The 19,029-nt window shown below is 40.7% G+C and overlaps 1 protein-coding gene across 2 annotated transcripts; it reads left to right on the top strand.

Moving 5' to 3' along the window:
• The first annotated feature begins 11,351 nt into the window (after window positions 1-11,351).
• ZNF281 (zinc finger protein 281) lies at window positions 11,352-17,943 on the top strand. Of its 2 annotated transcripts, XM_058533754.1 has the most exons (3): window positions 11,352-11,386; window positions 12,383-12,431; window positions 13,274-17,943. In XM_058533754.1, the coding sequence occupies exons 1-3, from the start codon at window positions 11,367-11,369 to the stop codon at window positions 15,899-15,901; spliced, it is 2,697 nt and encodes an 898-aa protein (XP_058389737.1). In that variant the 5' UTR covers window positions 11,352-11,366; the 3' UTR covers window positions 15,902-17,943. The 2 variants fall into 2 exon arrangements, with proteins under 2 accessions (XP_058389737.1, XP_058389738.1); XM_058533755.1 differs by lacking the exons at window positions 11,352-11,386; window positions 12,383-12,431 and adding an exon at window positions 13,013-13,149.
• The last annotated feature ends 1,086 nt before the right edge of the window (window positions 17,944-19,029 follow it).

The raw sequence follows: 19,029 nt of genomic DNA, 5'->3' as shown, positions 1-19,029 counted from the left end.
GTGAATGCAGGGCCTGAGGAAGCTCAGCCTGATGGGTGTGTCAGACCAACTTAGCACCTTGACACGAGAACTCGACTGAACTACACTCTGGAGTCCAAATGGTACGTGTTCCAAGAATTCTAGTTGGCTTTGGCAAAAGATACAACTCAGTTCAACATGCCAAGATTTTTATGCTTTCTTTGTTTTTCGATTTTTTTCAGCAGACCATGGCAATTACTCAGTGAATTTGTTTGCTAGAACAATTTGCCCGAATTCCACAAAAGAGGCTACTGCAGCCTCTTTTTGGTTCGAAGCAACAACTTCTCTCCTTTGTGTTGTTACCAGACAGCAAAGTAGCATAATCCCCCCATTTTCTTTAGACAGTCTACTGTATGTAATTATCTTTTAGACACAACAGGAAGTATGGAAGTTGTTGTTAGCTCTGATCTTCTGGGAAGTTCTAGAAACTCAATAGGTTGTTCGTTTCTGCTAAACGTTAAGATACTTTTTCAAAACTCTTTCCTAGAAATGTGTAGTGACATCTTCTTAAATGAAAGCGGAAGTCTACGTTTGTAACAGATATAGTGATAAATAGAGCAGCTAATCTGCAAATTTCAGATTTATTAGGCTTTTATATTGATGGAGTCGTGTTTATGTTATTTGAAGGAGCGATTCTGATTATAAAAGAAACACAAACCTATTGGAGAAACGAGAGAAAGAAAGAATAAAAATGCCAGAAAAAGACATTTCCTTAAATTTTACCACATAGTAGCAACATTTAAACATTTTGGTATATTTTTGTCCATTTTTTTCTGTGTATTTTTATATAGTGATTATATTGTGATACAAATTTGTGTATAGCTTTTTGTCATTTAACAGCTTAGAATACTTATTGCCCCATGCTATTAAAATTCTTTGAAAATCTATTTTTAGAAAATATTTTCTGATAAGAAAAGAAATAAAAATTCGAAAAATATATAGTATTATAAAGAAAATAAAAATTATCCATAATCCTACAACTCAAGGGTAATTATCATTAATACTCCAGCATATTTCCTTTCTTTCTCTTTAAATGCATTTTCTTTTACATCGCTGAAATTATACATTTTGTATCCTGTTTTTCTTCACTCATGTATCTTAAATAATTTTTATTTATTGATTGATTTTTCCCCCAAAGCCCGAGTAGATAGTTGTATGTCATAGCTGCACATCCTTCTAGTTGCTGCATGTGGGATGCGGCCTCAGCATGGCTGGAGAAGTGGTGCGTCAGTGCACGCCCGGGATCTGAACCCGGGCCGCCAGCAGCAGAGCTGGCGCACTTAACCACTAAGCCACGGGGCCGGCCCTTCACTCATGTATCTTAAGCAGTTTTCCACATGATTAAAAACTTTTCGTAAAAATTATTTTTAATGTCTGCCTAATGTTATATCACACCACTACACCAGAATTTGCTTAGCCATTCCTCGACTCGGGGCTTTTTCTAACAGTTTAATTCTTTCCTTGAATGATCCAGGAGTCTTGAATTTTATATTAATTTTCAAGCAATAATGAAATAGCTTGAGAAATTCACATCAATAAGCGATGAAAGAGAAAAATGGGTCATTACCCATGTGCAGTCAAGATGGAGTCATTCCCAACCATGGGTGCTGTGCTGGGCTCTCAGATTACACTGCTCGCACATTTACTTCCCACCTTTTCCAAAGGAGGATCTGAGATGGTTTATAGATACTCACAAATTAGGACAAAGTAAAAAGCTACTAATGGCAGGCCACAAATTTGATTCTGAGCATCCAGGAGCCAAAGCAAATAACTTTAAGATTCACAGTTTCCTTACAATGAAAACCAAGTTCAGCTCAGAAGGGCCACTTTACCTGGTATTGAGACCTAAGAGAAATCTTTATGAAAGAGTGCCAGACGAGGGCACGGTATTGCACATTATGCTAGAGTCTAGGAGATGGGAGGTCTGAACGCTACCTTTGGCTTTGCCACTAACCAGCAGTGCAAACGGCCCAAGTCAATCACTCTTAGGGCCTTTATTTCCAAATTTAACGGTCCTTTTTAAGTACCCACTATGCCCCTAGAATTACAAAAGCAAAGAAGAAGTTTGTGTCCTTAAGCGGCACAGATCCTGAAGGGGAAGACAAGGAGGTAAGCTGCTTGTGTGAATACACGGCAGAAGAGCTATAACAGAGGTATGAACAGGGATGTGAATGGCCCATCTGACATCTTGTGACTTTTAGGTTAATCCAGGCACCAAATATCACCTTCTGTAAAATTCCACTATGTTTGTCAAAATCAATATCCTGGGTCAAGAAATATTAAAATTTTAATAGACTGAACTGACTGAAGTATCAGTGAAGTGACCATAACTGGGAACGGTAATTGCTTTACCTAGAACACTGAGGACACAGACACACACACACACACACACACACGACAGAAACGCCTGTCTGTCCTTGCTCACTTTTTTTATTTTTTAAAGATTTTATTTATTTGCTTTTTCCCCCAAAGCCCCAGTAGATAGTTGTATGTCATAGCTGCACATCCTTCTAGTTGCTGTATGTGGGACGCGGAAGCGGTGTGTCCGTGCGCGCCTGGGATCCGAACCTGGGCCGCCAGCAGCGGAGTGCGCACACTTAACCGCTAAGCCACGGGGCCGGCCCAGTCCTTGCTCACTTTTGTCATTACAACATGGGGTGTTTTGCAACATCTATTCCATCAAAGAGTTGTCTTTTTTAATTGTATGCTTTGTTGGAAAACCAACTCCCTCTCTATTTCTTTCTTCCCCTATGTCCACTCATGTTCTTCTCCTGCAAAATAGTCTGGCTAAGCTCTCCTGGAATCTGTACCTTAATGCCCCCATCTTCCACGTTATTACTGCAAATCTCCCTTTGCTGTTTCACCCTCAAGTTTAAAATATTCACATTTATTTGGCACTTATTTTTCTTTGGTTTCTTGTACCCAGTCAATCAAATTTTACAACTTTTTTCTGAAGAGCCCTTTCTGATTTTTCACTCACCTCTGTTCTCAGTGACAACTCCCTACCTCCATTGGGGTGAACTCTCATTTGGGATCCTCTCATATCTTCCTCATGTGGTTCTCTGCTTCTGTTTCCCACACCCCTTTCTAATTATTCCCAGGCATCTTTACATTATTAGTGTCTACGGTGATTTAATTCTTAGAATTCCGTTAATAACTCTGCCATCTTCCAGAGTAAATGACTAATTTGGTCTTAACGGAAAAGTACCAAGACTCGAATCAGGGTTTTCCATCCAAGGAGTTTTATTTCACACAATCTCTCTTTTCACTGCTCTTCGTCTCTCAGGCACGAGACCTCTCGAGGGTCACTAGGATCTTCTCTCTTCTTTTAAGACTCAGAATCCCAGTTCTCCAGGAATCCTTCAATATTTCACTTTGTATTTTCTTAATACCATAATCCACCTGTATAAGCCTTTCTGCATTTCTCATCTACAAATTTATTTGTTTTGCTCTCCCACTAAGTTGTGAGTCCTGAAGATGGTGACCATGTCTGTAGCACACACTAATGCGGGTAGCTGACACTCCTCAGGTGACGTTCTGTCCGAGCCCCTCCCTCCTCTGGTTCTGGCTAAGGGACCTGAATGCAAGCGGCCATCTTCTTTTACGATCTTGTTTTTCTGATCACAGGATTGGCTAAGGGGCAGGCTGGTAAACTAGTCTGAGCCAATCACAATAGTCCCCTCCTTAGACCACAGCGATTGGCCCACTGAGGGACATGTGACCCACACGGGGCCAGAATCCAGTCTCACGAGCTGTGAAAAAAAGCCATTTTTTCCCCTTCTACGTAGGAGCTGTAAGAACGAAAGCCTGCACCTGCTGGTCGCTACATCTCCCACCAGAGAAAAATGATCCGGGAGAACGGCCGGGAAGCAGACAGAGTATTCTTTGCTCGTTCTTCTTCTTGCCATTCTGAGATTTAATTATTCACCTATTCATGCAATTCTGATAGCTATCCCACCCAGTATCCTCCCAATAAATCTCCTCCCCTTTACTTGTTTCATCTCGTTTCAGTTAGGTTTCTGTTATTTGCAGCCAAGAAGGTCCTGATTCATATAATATTTAAACTATACCTTGAAATCCTTGTAGCATAGATCTGTACAATGATAACCCTGATATATGGCATGCCATAGATATCATATTATCATATCTAGCCAATCATCTTAACCTAAAAAAGCTACAGAAGAAAATTTTTATTGCCAAAACTCTTTAGGTTCTGTCCTGAAATTCTTCCTAATTTATTTACTCTCTACAGCCCTTTGGTTACAACACCTGAAAATCGTCGCAAGATAGAATTTATTTCATCTTCAAATAGGGAAAACTCCAACCTCCTGAAGGTACAGGGTCTTTTATTTGCTGATTATCCCTCAAAACAGTGATTTGTTTATTTTACATGACAAATGCGTACAGGATGCTTATTCTGAGCCAGGCCTTGTGCTGAAAATGTCACTCATTTGCTCCTCCCAACAATCCTCTGAGGCAGGTACATTTTTATCTCTGTTTACAACCAGGAAACTGAAGCCCAGAGAGGTTGAGTGATTTGCCCTGGGTCACAGAATGAGTGCGTAGTGGAGCTGGAATTAATTCTTCAACTTTATTATGCATCAGAACAACTGAAGTGTGTGTTAAAAATGCAGATTCCTGGGACCAACTAATTTAGAACCAGACCAAGAAAAGGTAAGACTACTCTTTAGATTTTTTTACATTTACCAAATATTCTTATCTTTCATCTGCGACCTTTAGTGATCTGAAATCTGGTTGAGAATACATTTCATCTTTGATTTTGTAATAGAATAAGATTCTGCCACATGTGGATCTGATATTTAAATTACACTGACCTTGCTTCAATAAATAATACCAAATATATACCCTTCAGGCATTCATGACAGATCTTAATCTCGAACTGACTGCCACCCAGCTCACTGCAGAGGAATAGTGGAAACAGATATTTGAGCAAGACTTGACCAAAGAACACCTTTACTATTTAATCCTTTGGGGCTGCTCACTATCACTCAAACAACATAAATCCACACAAATCCACGTGCTTGGAGCTTGTTAGTTTGGTTCTCTGTGGAAATGCTTTCGATCTCTCTTGATTAACCCCCACTCAATGCTCAGCTGACTGCAGTCTGGCTATTGCCTCCACCATGTTTCTAAAGCCGCTCATCCTGAGGTCACCAGCGGCCACCTGGAGACGGTATGATTATGAGGTTCAGGAGGTGTTCAGAGCCAGTCCAGCTCAGTCCAAATCCTGCTTCTGCCACCTCTTGGCTCCGGGACCTTGCTGAACCCCTCTGTGCTACTCACTGTTCTCATCTATAAAATGGGGATCATTAGGGTACCTACATCCTGGGGAAATTGTGAGGAATGAGTGAGGTGATTAGAACAGTGCACACAGTAGGCATTCAATAAATGCTATTCACCAGAATATAAGCTCCATCAAGGGCAAGTTCAATGTTTGTTCATGACCATGTCCTTGGTGCCTGACATATAGTAGGTACTCACATGTAAATGGATTGAACTAATAATTCCCAAATCCAATGACATTTTCAGGTCTTTTGTCATTTTACCTTACTGTGACCTGTGATCAAACACTCATACAGAGTGAGCTCGTGCCAGGCACTGTTTTAAGCACTTTACAAATATTAACTCATTTAACCCTATAGCAATCCTATGAGATACGTACAATCATTGTGTGCATTTTATACATGATGAAAGTGAGGAACAGAGATGTTTAGTAATTTTCCCAAGCTCACACAGCTAGCAAATGGCAAAGCTAGGACTGGAACCTAGGCAGCCTGGTTTCAGAGTCTGTCCTTTAACCTATGTTTGCCACTAGTCATTTCTTCCTCCTTGAAACTCTCTTCCATTGGCTTCCATGGAAACACCCTCTTTGAACCCATGAACGTCTATGGGTCCTTTTTTTTCTGCTGTCTCTGAAGCCGAGAAGACATTTCCCAGAACTCTGTCCAAGGCCAAGGCCTTTATTTACTTTACTCTCTCGCTGTTTGATGGCTTCGATTTCCACCGTACTCTGATGAATCTCAAATCCATCTCTCTATCCCAGATATCCTTCCTAAGGCTCAACCTTCTGTGTTCAATTGCTCACTGGACCACAGTCACATTCAACATATACAAAATAATAAATGTATTATTTTCCCCAACAAACAACATTTTTTTCCATTTAATTCTGGATCTTAGAAAGTGATACCACCACCCACCCGTCACTGAAGCCAGAAATCTAAGAATCGTCCATAACTCAGCTCTCTCCTTTTCTCTCCTTTTCTCGCACCCACGTCTATCGATTGTGGCTTCTAAACATTGCTGAATTCTCATAAGCATTTCCTTAGTTTTAATTCCCTTCCCCTGACTATGGCTTCCTAACTGGCTGTCCTGCCTCTTATCTGTGCTGCTTCAATCCATTTCCCTCATTGCTACTAGAGTTACTGAAAAAAAAATTCATGACATCACTGTCCTGATTAAAACATTTCATGATCCCCTTTTCTTAGAGAAGAATAGCTGAATTCCTTGACGTGAAATGCAAAGCCTTTCCTGATCTGGTCCTGACCCCTCTCTGGTTTCATGAGCTTCCCCTCTCGCATGTGAAAACCACTCGCTCTGGCAATCCTGAGCTCCTCGCCGGTCCTCTGGAGAGCGTTGTGCTCTCACAAAGTCTTGATTTTGCAGAGTCTCTCTCTGAAATGCCCTCTCCCAGCTGTCTCCCTGATCACTCTTCCTACTCCCTCAAGAATCAGATCTTCAGAAAAGTATCAAATCAAAGGCACAACAGAAAAGAGGCAATCCCTTTGATTTTAGCTACCCTTCCACCATCCAACCATGTTCCCCGGCAAAATTATTTGTTCTACTGTATAAACTACTTATGTTTCTTTTAGTCTACTAATCACAATGAATATACATTTATTTAAACATATTATAAATCCACTTAAAAATAAATTTACTTTAAATGAAGTCACATCTTTTTCCTTAAAATTTATTGTAGTCTTTATGTTAAAATAATAGGAATCAAGAAAAAAGCCCCACAATCTTGTCCCCGAATCAAATCAATATTTTATTTGTCCATCTTATATTTTGATCCTTATCCATGTGCAGATTCTGTTTCCTATATTGATAGTCACATGCTCCCTAGAATTTTATATTCCACCTCTTCTGTTGACAAGGTCACTCATGTTTTTCTAGTTTGCTTCTGTCTCACTTGTTTCTGACTTACCTTCTCTCCCTCTTGTCCTTTCCACTAGGGAACTAGTGACAACAATTTGGTGTGCATCTTTCCATGCCTTTCTCCTGTTTAATCAGTTGTATTTGGCGAGGGGGAAGGGAGGGTTCTGTCATCTGTTTTACAAAAATGAGAATACATAACACGTGTCTTTTCCTTTTGCTTTTCTCATTCAGCAATGCGTGGAAGTCTCTCCAGGCTAATAAACATAGTTCTAACCCATTTTTTCAGCTGCCTCATATCATAAGGGATGAAGATACCACCATTCCTGTGTTGAAGGGCATTCAGGTTGTTTCCAGTTCTTTGCCACTACACGCAGGGCTATAACAAGCAGCCTCAAATACACATATCCTTGTACACTAATGCTTTTGTTTCATGGGGTTTAGTTCTCCAAATGAGAATTGTTTATAGAATGTAGGTTGGAGCATGATTTATAAATAAATAAAAGCACACAGCATAGCGCCGTACATTCAGAGAAGTTCAGTAAATGATGATAATGAGGAGGATATTTGACTATGTGGTTACCTAGCAGCCTTTTGACGGGAAAAGATATGTTTCCCAGCAACTAGCAAGTATACATCATCAAATGAGAATTTGTAAGGAAAGTACAAAAGCCAGAACCTGGCACGTAGCAACTGAAATCACTGTTGCAAAGCCCCTTTCCTGTTGTACTTGCTAGGCCATCTTAGGCTGGTAGAGGACCAGGGCTATGTGAGCCCTCTGACTGGACACTGAGGCCCTCGCCTTATGGGCTAATCAAACTGCAATATGCTTTCAACAAACCTCAGCTTTGAAAGATCTCACCAATTGCCTCATCTTGAAGCTGGTGACTTCAGAGTTACGAAGGCGGCTGTTGAAGGCAGTGTGTGCGTGAAAGAGCATTACATCAGGAGTCAGAACACTAATCCTTGGCTCTGCCAACGTGTCAGCATTGCGGTGCTTTGAGCAAGCCTCAGAATCCCCACATACAAAATAAAGCTAATAAGATGCTGCCTACTTTGCAGTATTGTAATGGGGAACAAACAGAGTAATGTAAATGAAAGCGCATTGCGAGAGCTATACATAGATTAGCATTGTTAATATTACCCTGACTCTTGAGTAGGCAGTGTGCTGTGTATGGGGGCAACTTTCCTGTTCTTTATATCGCCGGGAAAGAACATATTACCACTTAAAAGGAGATTGATTTTGTAGCAGTCACGAAGTGCACTCTGAAAGTACAGAACAATCAGTATAAAAATAACAGACTAGACGTCAGCCATTGACTCTTATCTGCAGACATTCTTCAATGGACTTCTGTAACAGTGAAAATATTTGCAAAGCTGCCTCGGTTTTTCGTGTTTCGTAGATAAATGAGAATAAAATAAGAGAGGAGGATTTTTCTCTCCCCTTTCCCTGAAGTTTCTATTTTTAACTCCTATACAGTATCAGATGTAATATCCTGGTGTTCTTTCCCTAGTCCTGGCTCCTGCCCATAAAATACACACATGCTACAGGAATCCAGCTACATGGAGGAGGCTTCCTGCCCAATTACAGTTATTTTTACTGGGACTAAAACATTGAGAAGTCGGTACCTCTATAGACAAATACTCCATATGTGTTATGGATGGATATGTCTATGGATGGAACAGCAGAAACCACCTAATAGACATGATGGATGGTTCAGGGCAGAAACGTGGCGCACCTCCAGTGTTCACTCTGCTACGACAGAATGTTGGTGTAAGGAGTTCCAGAAATCTCAGTGCCAGTTAAGTTTGGCAGTTGGTTCCTTCCAGCTGTTCTTAAAGGTATTCTCTCTGCAGGGATTTAAAAGTGGCTCATCGTTATGGCTTACAATGTTTAAGTGTAGCTGTTTGTTTTGATTCTTCCCTTTGGAAAATAGAGAAAACGGGATGTTTATCTAGTAGGGAAGGGTTTATGAAGTTCTATAGAGTCTGATCTAAATGATCACAACTGTCAAGTGCTGGTAAAAACAGTGGGGAAAAGTCATCACGTGTGAAGCATACAAGGAAATTAATTGATTATTATTATGAGTGTCTTACCTCTCAGCTGGTTGTGGTGCATCAGGTAGATAACCCCAGAGGAAGAGCGGCGGAGATTCCTTGGAGGGATTTCAAGTTTCAGACTGTCTCAGGGTCTCTAGAAGTCCTCATTTTGGGGCTTGCTTATCCGGCTCTTAAGTGTGAATTTGTTGAAGAAAAAGGAGAAAGAGAAAACCTTTTGAGATTGAAGCTGCCTTTATTTAAAATCCTTTTTCAGTCTAAATCCTTTTTTCAAAAGGGAGATTTTTGCTGTTGATCATTGTACATTACTTTAAAGGATTAAATGTAGTAAAATTTAGAATGTATAGCGAGTAACATGGAAGGGCACTAAATGAAAATATTGGGACATACTCCGTATTCTTCTCACTTTACCAAGACATGGGGGAAAGTGTAATTTTTTTTTTTACTCTCTTTTCTTTTAGAGAAAACTGAATGTACAAAATAAAAATAAATGACAGGAATGATTATACGCTTTACAGAAGGGCTCTTTGACTTTCAAAGGATCATATGGATTTTATGTAAAGAGCTGTTTCTTAACATATAGAAATCATACTGCATATTGTGCATATTTTATTGCATAGAAATCTTTTTTTCTTGAATTATCTAGGATAGGGGCAAACAGCCTATAAAATGGGTACCAAGTAAGCAACTTGAACTCACCCTGCACTATGCAGATCTTGACAAAGGCTACTTGAAAGATGGAATTGAATGTCAGCATTGCGCTTTGGGACATCACATGTACATAGTGAAAAAACTCTCACTATACTAGAATTTTTAAACGTTTATGAACAAAATGGAAATTTTTGGTTGTTCAAAACCTCTTTCTTAATCTTAATACAAATGCATGTACTGCAATAGCTTTAGTCTCTGAAATTGTATAGATAGTAGTACTGAAAACTAATAAGATTATTTGTAACAAATGGCCATATTAATGTAAAATGTCAATAATAGAGGAAACTGGATGTGAACTCTCTGTATCTTCTCAATTTTTCTGTAAATCTAAAATAGTTCTTAAAAAATTAAAGTCTATTGAAAAAGAAACAACAAGGACAAAACTCCTTTTTATTTTATTCAATCTCCTTGTTCTAGCATTGTTTCCATTATCTGTAAGATGTAAGTATTCAGAGGTAAAACAAATATTAAAATATTCCAGTAATATTTTCCTTTGAAAATATCATATTACTTAACTATTTGAACCATTTCCAGATCTTAGTCTAGACTCCCATTTAATATTTGGTTTATTAGAACCTAACAAGAATAGTACCATATAGATTTTTATTTCCTCTGTAAGGCAAAAACACGTGGAATATTTCTTGCTCCCTATTATCTCTAATAAGTTGAAACCATATCAATTTTATTTACTTTAAAAATTTAAGATTTTAGATTTGAGTGAGATTTAATTTATATTTTATTATTATTTTCTAAAGCTAAGGACTAATAAATAGCTGATCTTTGAAACTTTTATTATATATAAGATGCAATAAAAATGTGTATAGCTTTACAACAGCTGATAATGCGAAATTTTATCTTAACTTGAACTGGCTTTTTAAATATTATTTAAAAACTATTCATACTTATTACCTTAGTTTATTCTTTTAGCTCTTTTATACTTTAATATGGAAAAAATTTTTTTTATCCCATTGAAGACTGCGACATTCTAGTTGCTGTAATCTAAAACAGTGCTTAGAAATACTGATGCTTAGGGCTATTTCTGTGATTACTTTGATGACATTTTCTGAGTTTAATTTTTTCATTATGCAGCTATCTTTCAGAGACTAGCATATTGATTTTTCTAATTAATATTCTATGTACCTGAGACAGTATTTTTATTTTTCTATTTCTAGAGAATTGAACAGCATAACCGCTCTAAGTGATGTGCTGGTATGTTATCTTATAAATGCTCAAGGTACAGCTTCTAATGTTGAAAAATAGAAAAATAAATTGACCTTGATGAAGTGTGTCTTCTTTTGTCTGTTCCCAGGAAAGTTTATTTCAGGTATTTCTACTGCGGAAATGATTAGCGTTAACAGCCTTTTCCCTCCATTTTATTTTACAGGGTCTCTTCATCTTCCTGATATATGGGGTGTACTACACAGAGGTAAGTCTGCTTGGAGTATCTCAAGGCTGACAGAGTGAATGAGAGAAATGACAGGTTTCTTATCTTGATAACTGAGGCACAAAGTTGGCTTTTCATATGAGTGTCCCACTGCCCTTCATGCTTGGACTAGCTTATATGCATCCAGCTTACCATTAAACACCGACACCCTGAATAAAGGGACAGCCTCATTTCTCATAGGCATTGACTAATATTTTACGACTGCCTTAAGTTTTTGAATTTTCAGTCTTTCTTTTAACACTTAACCATACTTGACAGTATTAAAGTTTCACAGCTGGAGTGGCAGAATACTTATATGTAGTTACATGGAGTTAGAAAAATACTAATATTTCTTATCTCAAAATGCTCATTAAATATTGTCTTTTAAGTTTTTGAGCAGGCTCAGAGAGGCCCATAAGAATTAGTTAATAACCCTTATGGTTTCAATTGTGAAATTTCTCAGAAAAGTCATTTATGATTTAATTATGAGAAGTTATTTAGCTAGAAATATTGTGAGAAAATGGACTTGTAATTTCATTAAGAAAATATACTATGTAAATAAATTATTGTCACAGTTCTAGTTCTTTTATGAAGAAATGTCTGATTTATAAATACTCTTTGTTAGGACAGTTGCTGGTTTAGATTTTTGCATGCTTAATAGGAAAGTGAGTGCCCTGTGTACATTAGGCATTGAATAAATATTTGTTTGATTTTTGTTGATCTAACTTTGATTTCAAGATTTTACTGTGGAATTTTCCCGTAAGAGAAAAACTGGTAATTCTGCTGCGTTTCTCAGGACGTATTCTACGCTGGGGGAGGGCACAGTGGGTCCTAGTAGAGATCTTAGAAGGGCCTGGTGGTCAGTTTCTCATAAACAACACAAGAGGCCAGGCAGCTATGTAACGTGGCAAACTGCCTTGTTAGCCAGCCTGAGCAGGTATGCGGGCATTTAAATACCAGCTGATGATGATGAAGCCTGTCTGTGGGCGTGTTTTACAGGGCTGCCGCACCTGGATTACACGCGCTTTCCTTTTCCAGTAGCCTTCAGGTAGGTTGGCAGTAAGACAACTTTTTTTTTTTTTTTGCAACGGTACCTGTATTGCGGTTCCAAAGTAGGCTCTTCCTATAAATGCAAAGGACACGTGCCCATTATGACAGTGTTTCCAACCACCGAGGGATAACAGAAGCAATCCGTTTTAATAAATGTTGAGCATTTGAAGCTTCATGCTTTGAGGCAGAATGAAAAGAGCCCTCAGTGACCCACTTCTGGGTCTGGATTTTGACTCAATACTCGGACTGCATACTGTGAAAAGAAGCAAGCCCCACCCCCCAGGCCTCAGTTTCCCCATCTCTCCCTCCAGCCCCGAGCCACGCCGCAGCACTGCCCCGCGTGTCTCCACGCTCCGGGGATCCGCCTCCTGAGCGCCTGACTCACGTCCCCCTCCTTCGGCGCGGCCCATCAATCACGCCTCTCCGCCTCAGAAGCCTCTCTCCCGGGGGCTCCGAGGCCCCGCCCCTCGAGCCCGGGGCCGCCCCTCCGCCCAACCGCCCGGGTGATTGACAGGCGGACCGGGCGGAAGCTGCGGCGCAGGCGCGCCGGCCCCGCCGAGCTCCCCTCCGGCCGGGCCGGGGAGTTCCCGGCAGGCCCCGCGCCGCGGCTGCGCAGTGCGGGGAAGGCTTTTAATTCCATTGTGGAGAGGACGGCGTTATTTTTATTAACCGGAGGCGGCAGCGGCGGCGGCGGCGGCGGCGGCGGCGGCGGTACCGTAAGTGTGCCGGGCGGGGCGGGTCCGGGCGGGCCGGGGGCGCGGGGCCGCGCGCGCGGGGCGGGCGGGCGGCGGCGGGCGGGGGTCCGGCCGGGTCCCACGGCCTGCTCTCCCCTCTCCTCAGCCAGGCCTCGTCCGGGGCATGAAAGTCGGCGGCGGGCTCCTGAGCGGCGGCGGCGGCGGCAGCGGCTCCGGCCCCGGCGGGCGGGCCGAGATGGAGCCCTCCTTCCCCCCGGGCATGGTCCTGTTCAACCACCGGCTGCCCCCGGTCACCAGCTTCACCCGGCCCGCGGCGGCCGCCCCCCCCGCGCCGTGCGTGCTGCCCCCCGCGGCGCCGGCCGCCGAGCCCCCCCCGCCGGCCCCGGACATGACTTTCAAGAAGGAGCCGGCGGCGTCGGCGGCCTTCCCGGCGCAGAGGACCTCCTGGGGCTTCCTGCAATCCCTGGTGAGCATCAAGCAGGAGAAGCCCGCCGAGCCCGACGAGCCGCAGCCCCACCACCACCACTACGGGGGCCTCTTCGCCGGGGCCGAGGAGCGACCCCCGGGCCTGGGCGGCGGCGAAGGGGGCGGCCACGGCGTCATCCAGGACCTCAGTATTCTCCACCAGCACGCCCAGCAGCAGCAGCCCGCCCAGCACCCCCGCGACGTGCTGCTCGGCGGCGGCAGCAGGACTGATGACCACCCCGGCGCTGAGGAGCCAAAGCAGGACACTCACGTCAAGAAGGCGAAGAGGCCAAAGCCGGAATCTCAGGGAATCAAAGCCAAGAGGAAGCCCAGCGCATCTTCCAGATCTTCTCTGGTCGGAGACGGAGAAGGCGCCATCCTCTCCCCGAGTCAGAAACCTCATATCTGCGATCACTGTAGCGCTGCTTTCAGAAGCTCCTATCACCTGCGGAGGCACGTCCTCATCCACACGGGAGAGAGGCCCTTCCAGTGCAGCCAGTGCAGCATGGGCTTCATTCAGAAATACCTGCTGCAGAGACACGAGAAGATCCACAGTCGGGAGAAGCCATTCGGATGTGATCAGTGCAGCATGAAGTTCATCCAGAAGTACCACATGGAGAGACACAAGAGGACGCACAGTGGAGAAAAGCCATACAAGTGTGACACTTGCCAGCAGTATTTCTCAAGGACGGATAGGCTGTTGAAGCACAGGCGCACGTGTGGTGAAGCCATAGCGAAAGGAGCCGCCAGTGCAGAACCTGGGTCATCAAACCATAACAACATGGGTAATCTGGCTGTGTTGTCTCAGGGAAATACAAGTTCTTCAAGGAGGAAAACGAAGTCAAAAAGCATAGCTGTTGAAAATAAGGAACACAAGACTGGTAAAACAAATGAATCACCAATTTCCAATAATATCAACATGCAGAGCTACTCCGTAGAAATGCCTACTGCGTCTTCCAGCGGAGGCATAATTGGCACTGGGATAGATGAATTGCAGAAAAGGGTGCCAAAACTGATCTTTAAGAAAGGAAGCAGAAAGAGTACAGATAAAAGCTACCTTAATTTTGTGTCACCATTGCCAGACATAGTTGGACAGAAGTCCTTGTCTGGGAAACCAAGTGGCTCACTTGGCATAGTATCGAATAATAGTGTGGAGACCATTAGTCTTCTCCAAAGTACAAGTGGAAAACAAGGTCAAATAAGTAGTAATTATGATGACGCCATGCAGTTTTCAAAGAAAAGAAGATATTTACCAACTGCCAGCAGCAACAGTGCCTTTTCCATAAATGTGGGACACATGGTCTCCCAGCAGTCCGTCATTCAGTCTGCAGGTGTCATTTTGGACAATGAGGCCCCATTGTCACTTATTGACTCCTCAGCTCTAAATGCTGAAATTAAGTCTTGTCATGACAAGTCTGGAATTCCTGATGAGGTTTTACAAAGTATTTTGGATCAATACTCCAACAAATCAGAAAGCCAGAAAGAAGATCCTTTCAACATAACGGAACCACGAGTGGATTTACACACCTCAGGAGAACACTCAGAACTGGTTCAAGAGGAAAATTTGAGCCCGGGCACCCAAACGCCTTCAAATGATAAGGCGACCATGTTGCAAGAATACTCCAAATACCTCCAACAGGCTTTTGAAAAATCCACTAATGCAGGTTTTACTCTTGGACACGGTTTCCAGTTTGTCAGTTTGTCCTCACCTCTCCACAACCACACTTTATTTCCAGAAAAACAGATATACACTACATCTCCTTTGGAGTGTGGTTTCGGCCAATCTGTTACCTCAGTGTTGCCATCTTCATTGCCAAAGCCTCCTTTTGGGATGTTGTTTGGATCTCAGCCAGGTCTTTATTTATCTGCTTTGGATGCTACACATCAGCAGTTGACACCTTCCCAGGAGCTGGATGATCTGATAGAGTCTCAGAAGAATTTAGAGACTTCATCAGCCTTCCAGTCCTCATCTCAGAAATTGACTAGCCAGAAGGAACAACAGAAAAACTTAGAGTCCTCAACAAGCTTTCAGATTCCATCTCAGGAGTTAGCTAGCCAGATAGATCCTCAGAAAGACATAGAGCCTAGAACAACATACCAGATTGAGAACTTTGCACAGGCATTTGGTTCTCAGTTTAAGTCGGGCAGCAGGGTGCCAATGACCTTTATCACTAACTCTAATGGAGAAGTGGACCATAGAGTAAGGACTTCAGTGTCAGATTTCTCAGGGTATACAAATATGATGTCTGATGTAAGTGAGCCATGTAGTACAAGAGTAAAGACACCCACCAGCCAGAGTTACAGGTAAGGTCCCAAAAGTGATCAGGCTGGAGGTCTTCTAATGTAATTTTGTTTTATTTTGAGAACACTGCCATTGGAATGTTTCTACACGATCCTATTAAGAATAATGTAATGCCCTTTCAATGCAACTTTTCATATTTAGTTTATTTTGTTAGTGTGATTTTAGCTCTGTTTGTATTATGATTTTTAATCAAAATCAATAGATTAAAAATAGTTTGACATTCAAAGTGACAACGTTTAGCAATCAAATTTACGTGTATAGATCGTCAGGGAATAGCCCAAAAGTTAAATGCAAAAAAAAAACAAAACAAAAAAACCCTACAAAAAAACAAAACAAAGAAAACACACAAAAAAAACTTTGTTGCTAGGATTAAGGTTATTCTAATTGCTTTACTCTCAGGAAAGTGTAATAACGCATGGGAATTCTGTACGTTATCGCTGTAATGGAATATCCAATTTACAGATAGTATGATATGCATTTCATCATTTAAGTAAGGGATCGAAAACATTTCAAATTGCTGTCTCCACCTGGGCTGATCCAAAATTCTGAGATGTTGGCTACCTATATTTTGTTGCAGCTTTTAAGTGTACTCTGAACTTCCAGACCAATTCATTCCAGCCTGGTAGAACAAATGTTCTTGGATCTTTGATCAAAGCCTGGAATGATAGCTTTAATAAAAGAAGAAGAAGAAAAAAGCACCCTCTCCTTGTCCCGACTGTAACAAGGCTGTACTTCCATTAAGATCTACTGACATCTAGCATAGTGTTGAAACCCAAGTGGTTGGTTGGTTTCAGTATTGGAACCCAGGTTGGAATTACATGATTCTTTGAAATTTGGGGTATGTGGTATTTATTATACATGGCCTAAAAACATTGTTCTCTTGTCTGTGCTTTTACATATCACCCACACTTCTGCTTTTTTTTTGTTCTTATTCTTAACCTGTCCTCTTTCTTCTAGTTTTGGGCCTTCCTTGTTCCCTCTTCTCCATATCTTGACAGTTTCAATTTTAGAATGGTTTACATTCCAGTAGATAATTCATTATGCATTTTATATGCCTTATGGCATCCAAATACTAAACAATAGGATAAACATCCCCTCTACCTTTTTTAAAAACAAAACTCATACATATTTCCATGTATAATAAAACCCCACGTACTCAGAGCTATAGATATTAATAAGGTGGTAATTCCAACTGCTGACATAGCTAGTGTGAGGGATCAGAGTGTGTCTGTATTTAGTAATGACATCAGAACCTCTTTGTGAAATGGCAGCCTTTAATGTACATTTTAAAAGGGTGCATTAGTCAGTATTGTACAGGGGTCTTGTAAAGTCATCAAAACTTGCTATGAACGCTAATTGCCGTTTGAAGCTACTGGTAAACAGTGGCTCTGCTCTAAACCACTTTTTAGCAATTGTATTTTTTTCCTGATTATATTTTTTAATGTACTTTGATGTTTATGCTGATGAGTTTTTTATGTACTTTTGGTGATGTTTCAGTCTTATGTACTCTTCTGACGTCAGAAAAGTACCACTGGTTGTTTGCAGTCTTATTGTGTAATCAGCCTACCACAGGCTTCCATGTATAATAAAGTAATTAATATTGTGCAAGTGTAAAACACTTCTGTTATGAAAGCAGTGTTTGGAAAATAAGAAATTATTAAAAATGGTTACAAAATACTAGTTAATTTCCTCTCCCCGCTTTCCCCCCTTAAGTCTGCTTTACTAGCTGAAGGGTCACCTATTTGTCATTGCAGGATTCTTAGAAAATGTGTTTAATCCTCCTAAATACATTCAGTACTAAAAAGTCTGTATTTCTTACTTTGGTAAGTCCGGTAAGTTCTGTTTGGTACAGAGTACAAGCTGTAATCAAAGGATGAAGAGGACCTTTACCACTGTATCTCTTCAGCTGTATGATTTTTCTCCAGTGTTTTGTTTTCTACAGGTTTTGAATTTCTTTAACTTTTATTGTGTGTACTGAATACTGCATATGTATTATTCTGATTGTTTGCTCTAGTTTACTACCAATAAAAGACCTGTTAATCACAAAATTGAAGAAAGGAGGTATCACTTAATATCCAATCACATTTTACAGATTTTTCTATTAACTACATTTCATAAACTATTCACATCAGTGGTATAACCTGCAGTTTAGGGACTTGTATTTTTATTGTATTTTTTTTTAACTGAAGTATTTCATGTTTCTAGGTTTATTTTATTTGAAAATTGGTTGAATATTTGTGTTTGAGGCACATTATATCGAGGAATAGAAATTTAATATGTAAATTAGAACATGTTTTATTGAAATTGGGTTAGCCATCCTAAATATTATTCCAGAGAGATTATTTCTTGAGGCTTCATTTTAAATCAGATTCCAGTGTCTTTTGGTTCTAGGTGCATCCTTTTTGCCTCAAAAAGATTGTAATAAAATAACAGTATGCCACAAATAAAAATGGTCTTGAGCATTTTTAGTAGGGAAGAAGTATTGTCAAATTGTAGTTAATGTTAAAAAAGGTTAGAAGTATGGATATTAGAAGGAAAGAGCTAAAACTTGTAAATACTGAAGATGCAGAGAACATGTTTGAAATTTATTAAATATGTTAACTTTTAAAGATGAAGGAGAAAAAATTGTAGATAGGCTGTGTAAAATCATGAGAAAACTGCTTTGAAATTTAGTGGCTACAAATGTTGAGGAATTAGGAGTAAAAATATTAAAGGGTAGAACAGGCCCCTTTGCTTTTTTTCATATATGATACTATTGTAGGGAAATGATAAATTATTTATATTAGGCTTAACATGGATTTCTCTGTGGACAAATGCCTACTTGTGGGCCCATATGATCAGGAAAACTAAATTAGTTTTTACTTTGCCAAGGTTATTCCCTGGCAAAGGGAATAACCCTTTGGTCATTTTGGTCGTTTGGTTATTTGATCATTTTCTTTAACAAGTGCTAAGCAGAATCTCACCGATTCTGTGTTGAAACCCAACTCGAGCTCTGCACAGATGACTTGATTCTCTGTTCTAGATTAACCCTGTCATTTTTTTTTTTACACACCCACTCCTTTTTTTTCCTTCTGTAGAATGTCTATACCTAAATATGATCATTTTAAGATTAAGGTTTTTACTTTGAAGGTGTT

This window comes from Diceros bicornis, chromosome 38 (assembly GCF_020826845.1).
Source record: "Diceros bicornis minor isolate mBicDic1 chromosome 38, mDicBic1.mat.cur, whole genome shotgun sequence".
NCBI classification, from domain to species: Eukaryota; Metazoa; Chordata; class Mammalia; order Perissodactyla; family Rhinocerotidae; genus Diceros; species Diceros bicornis.
This window is presented reverse-complemented; position numbering and strand designations above follow the sequence as displayed.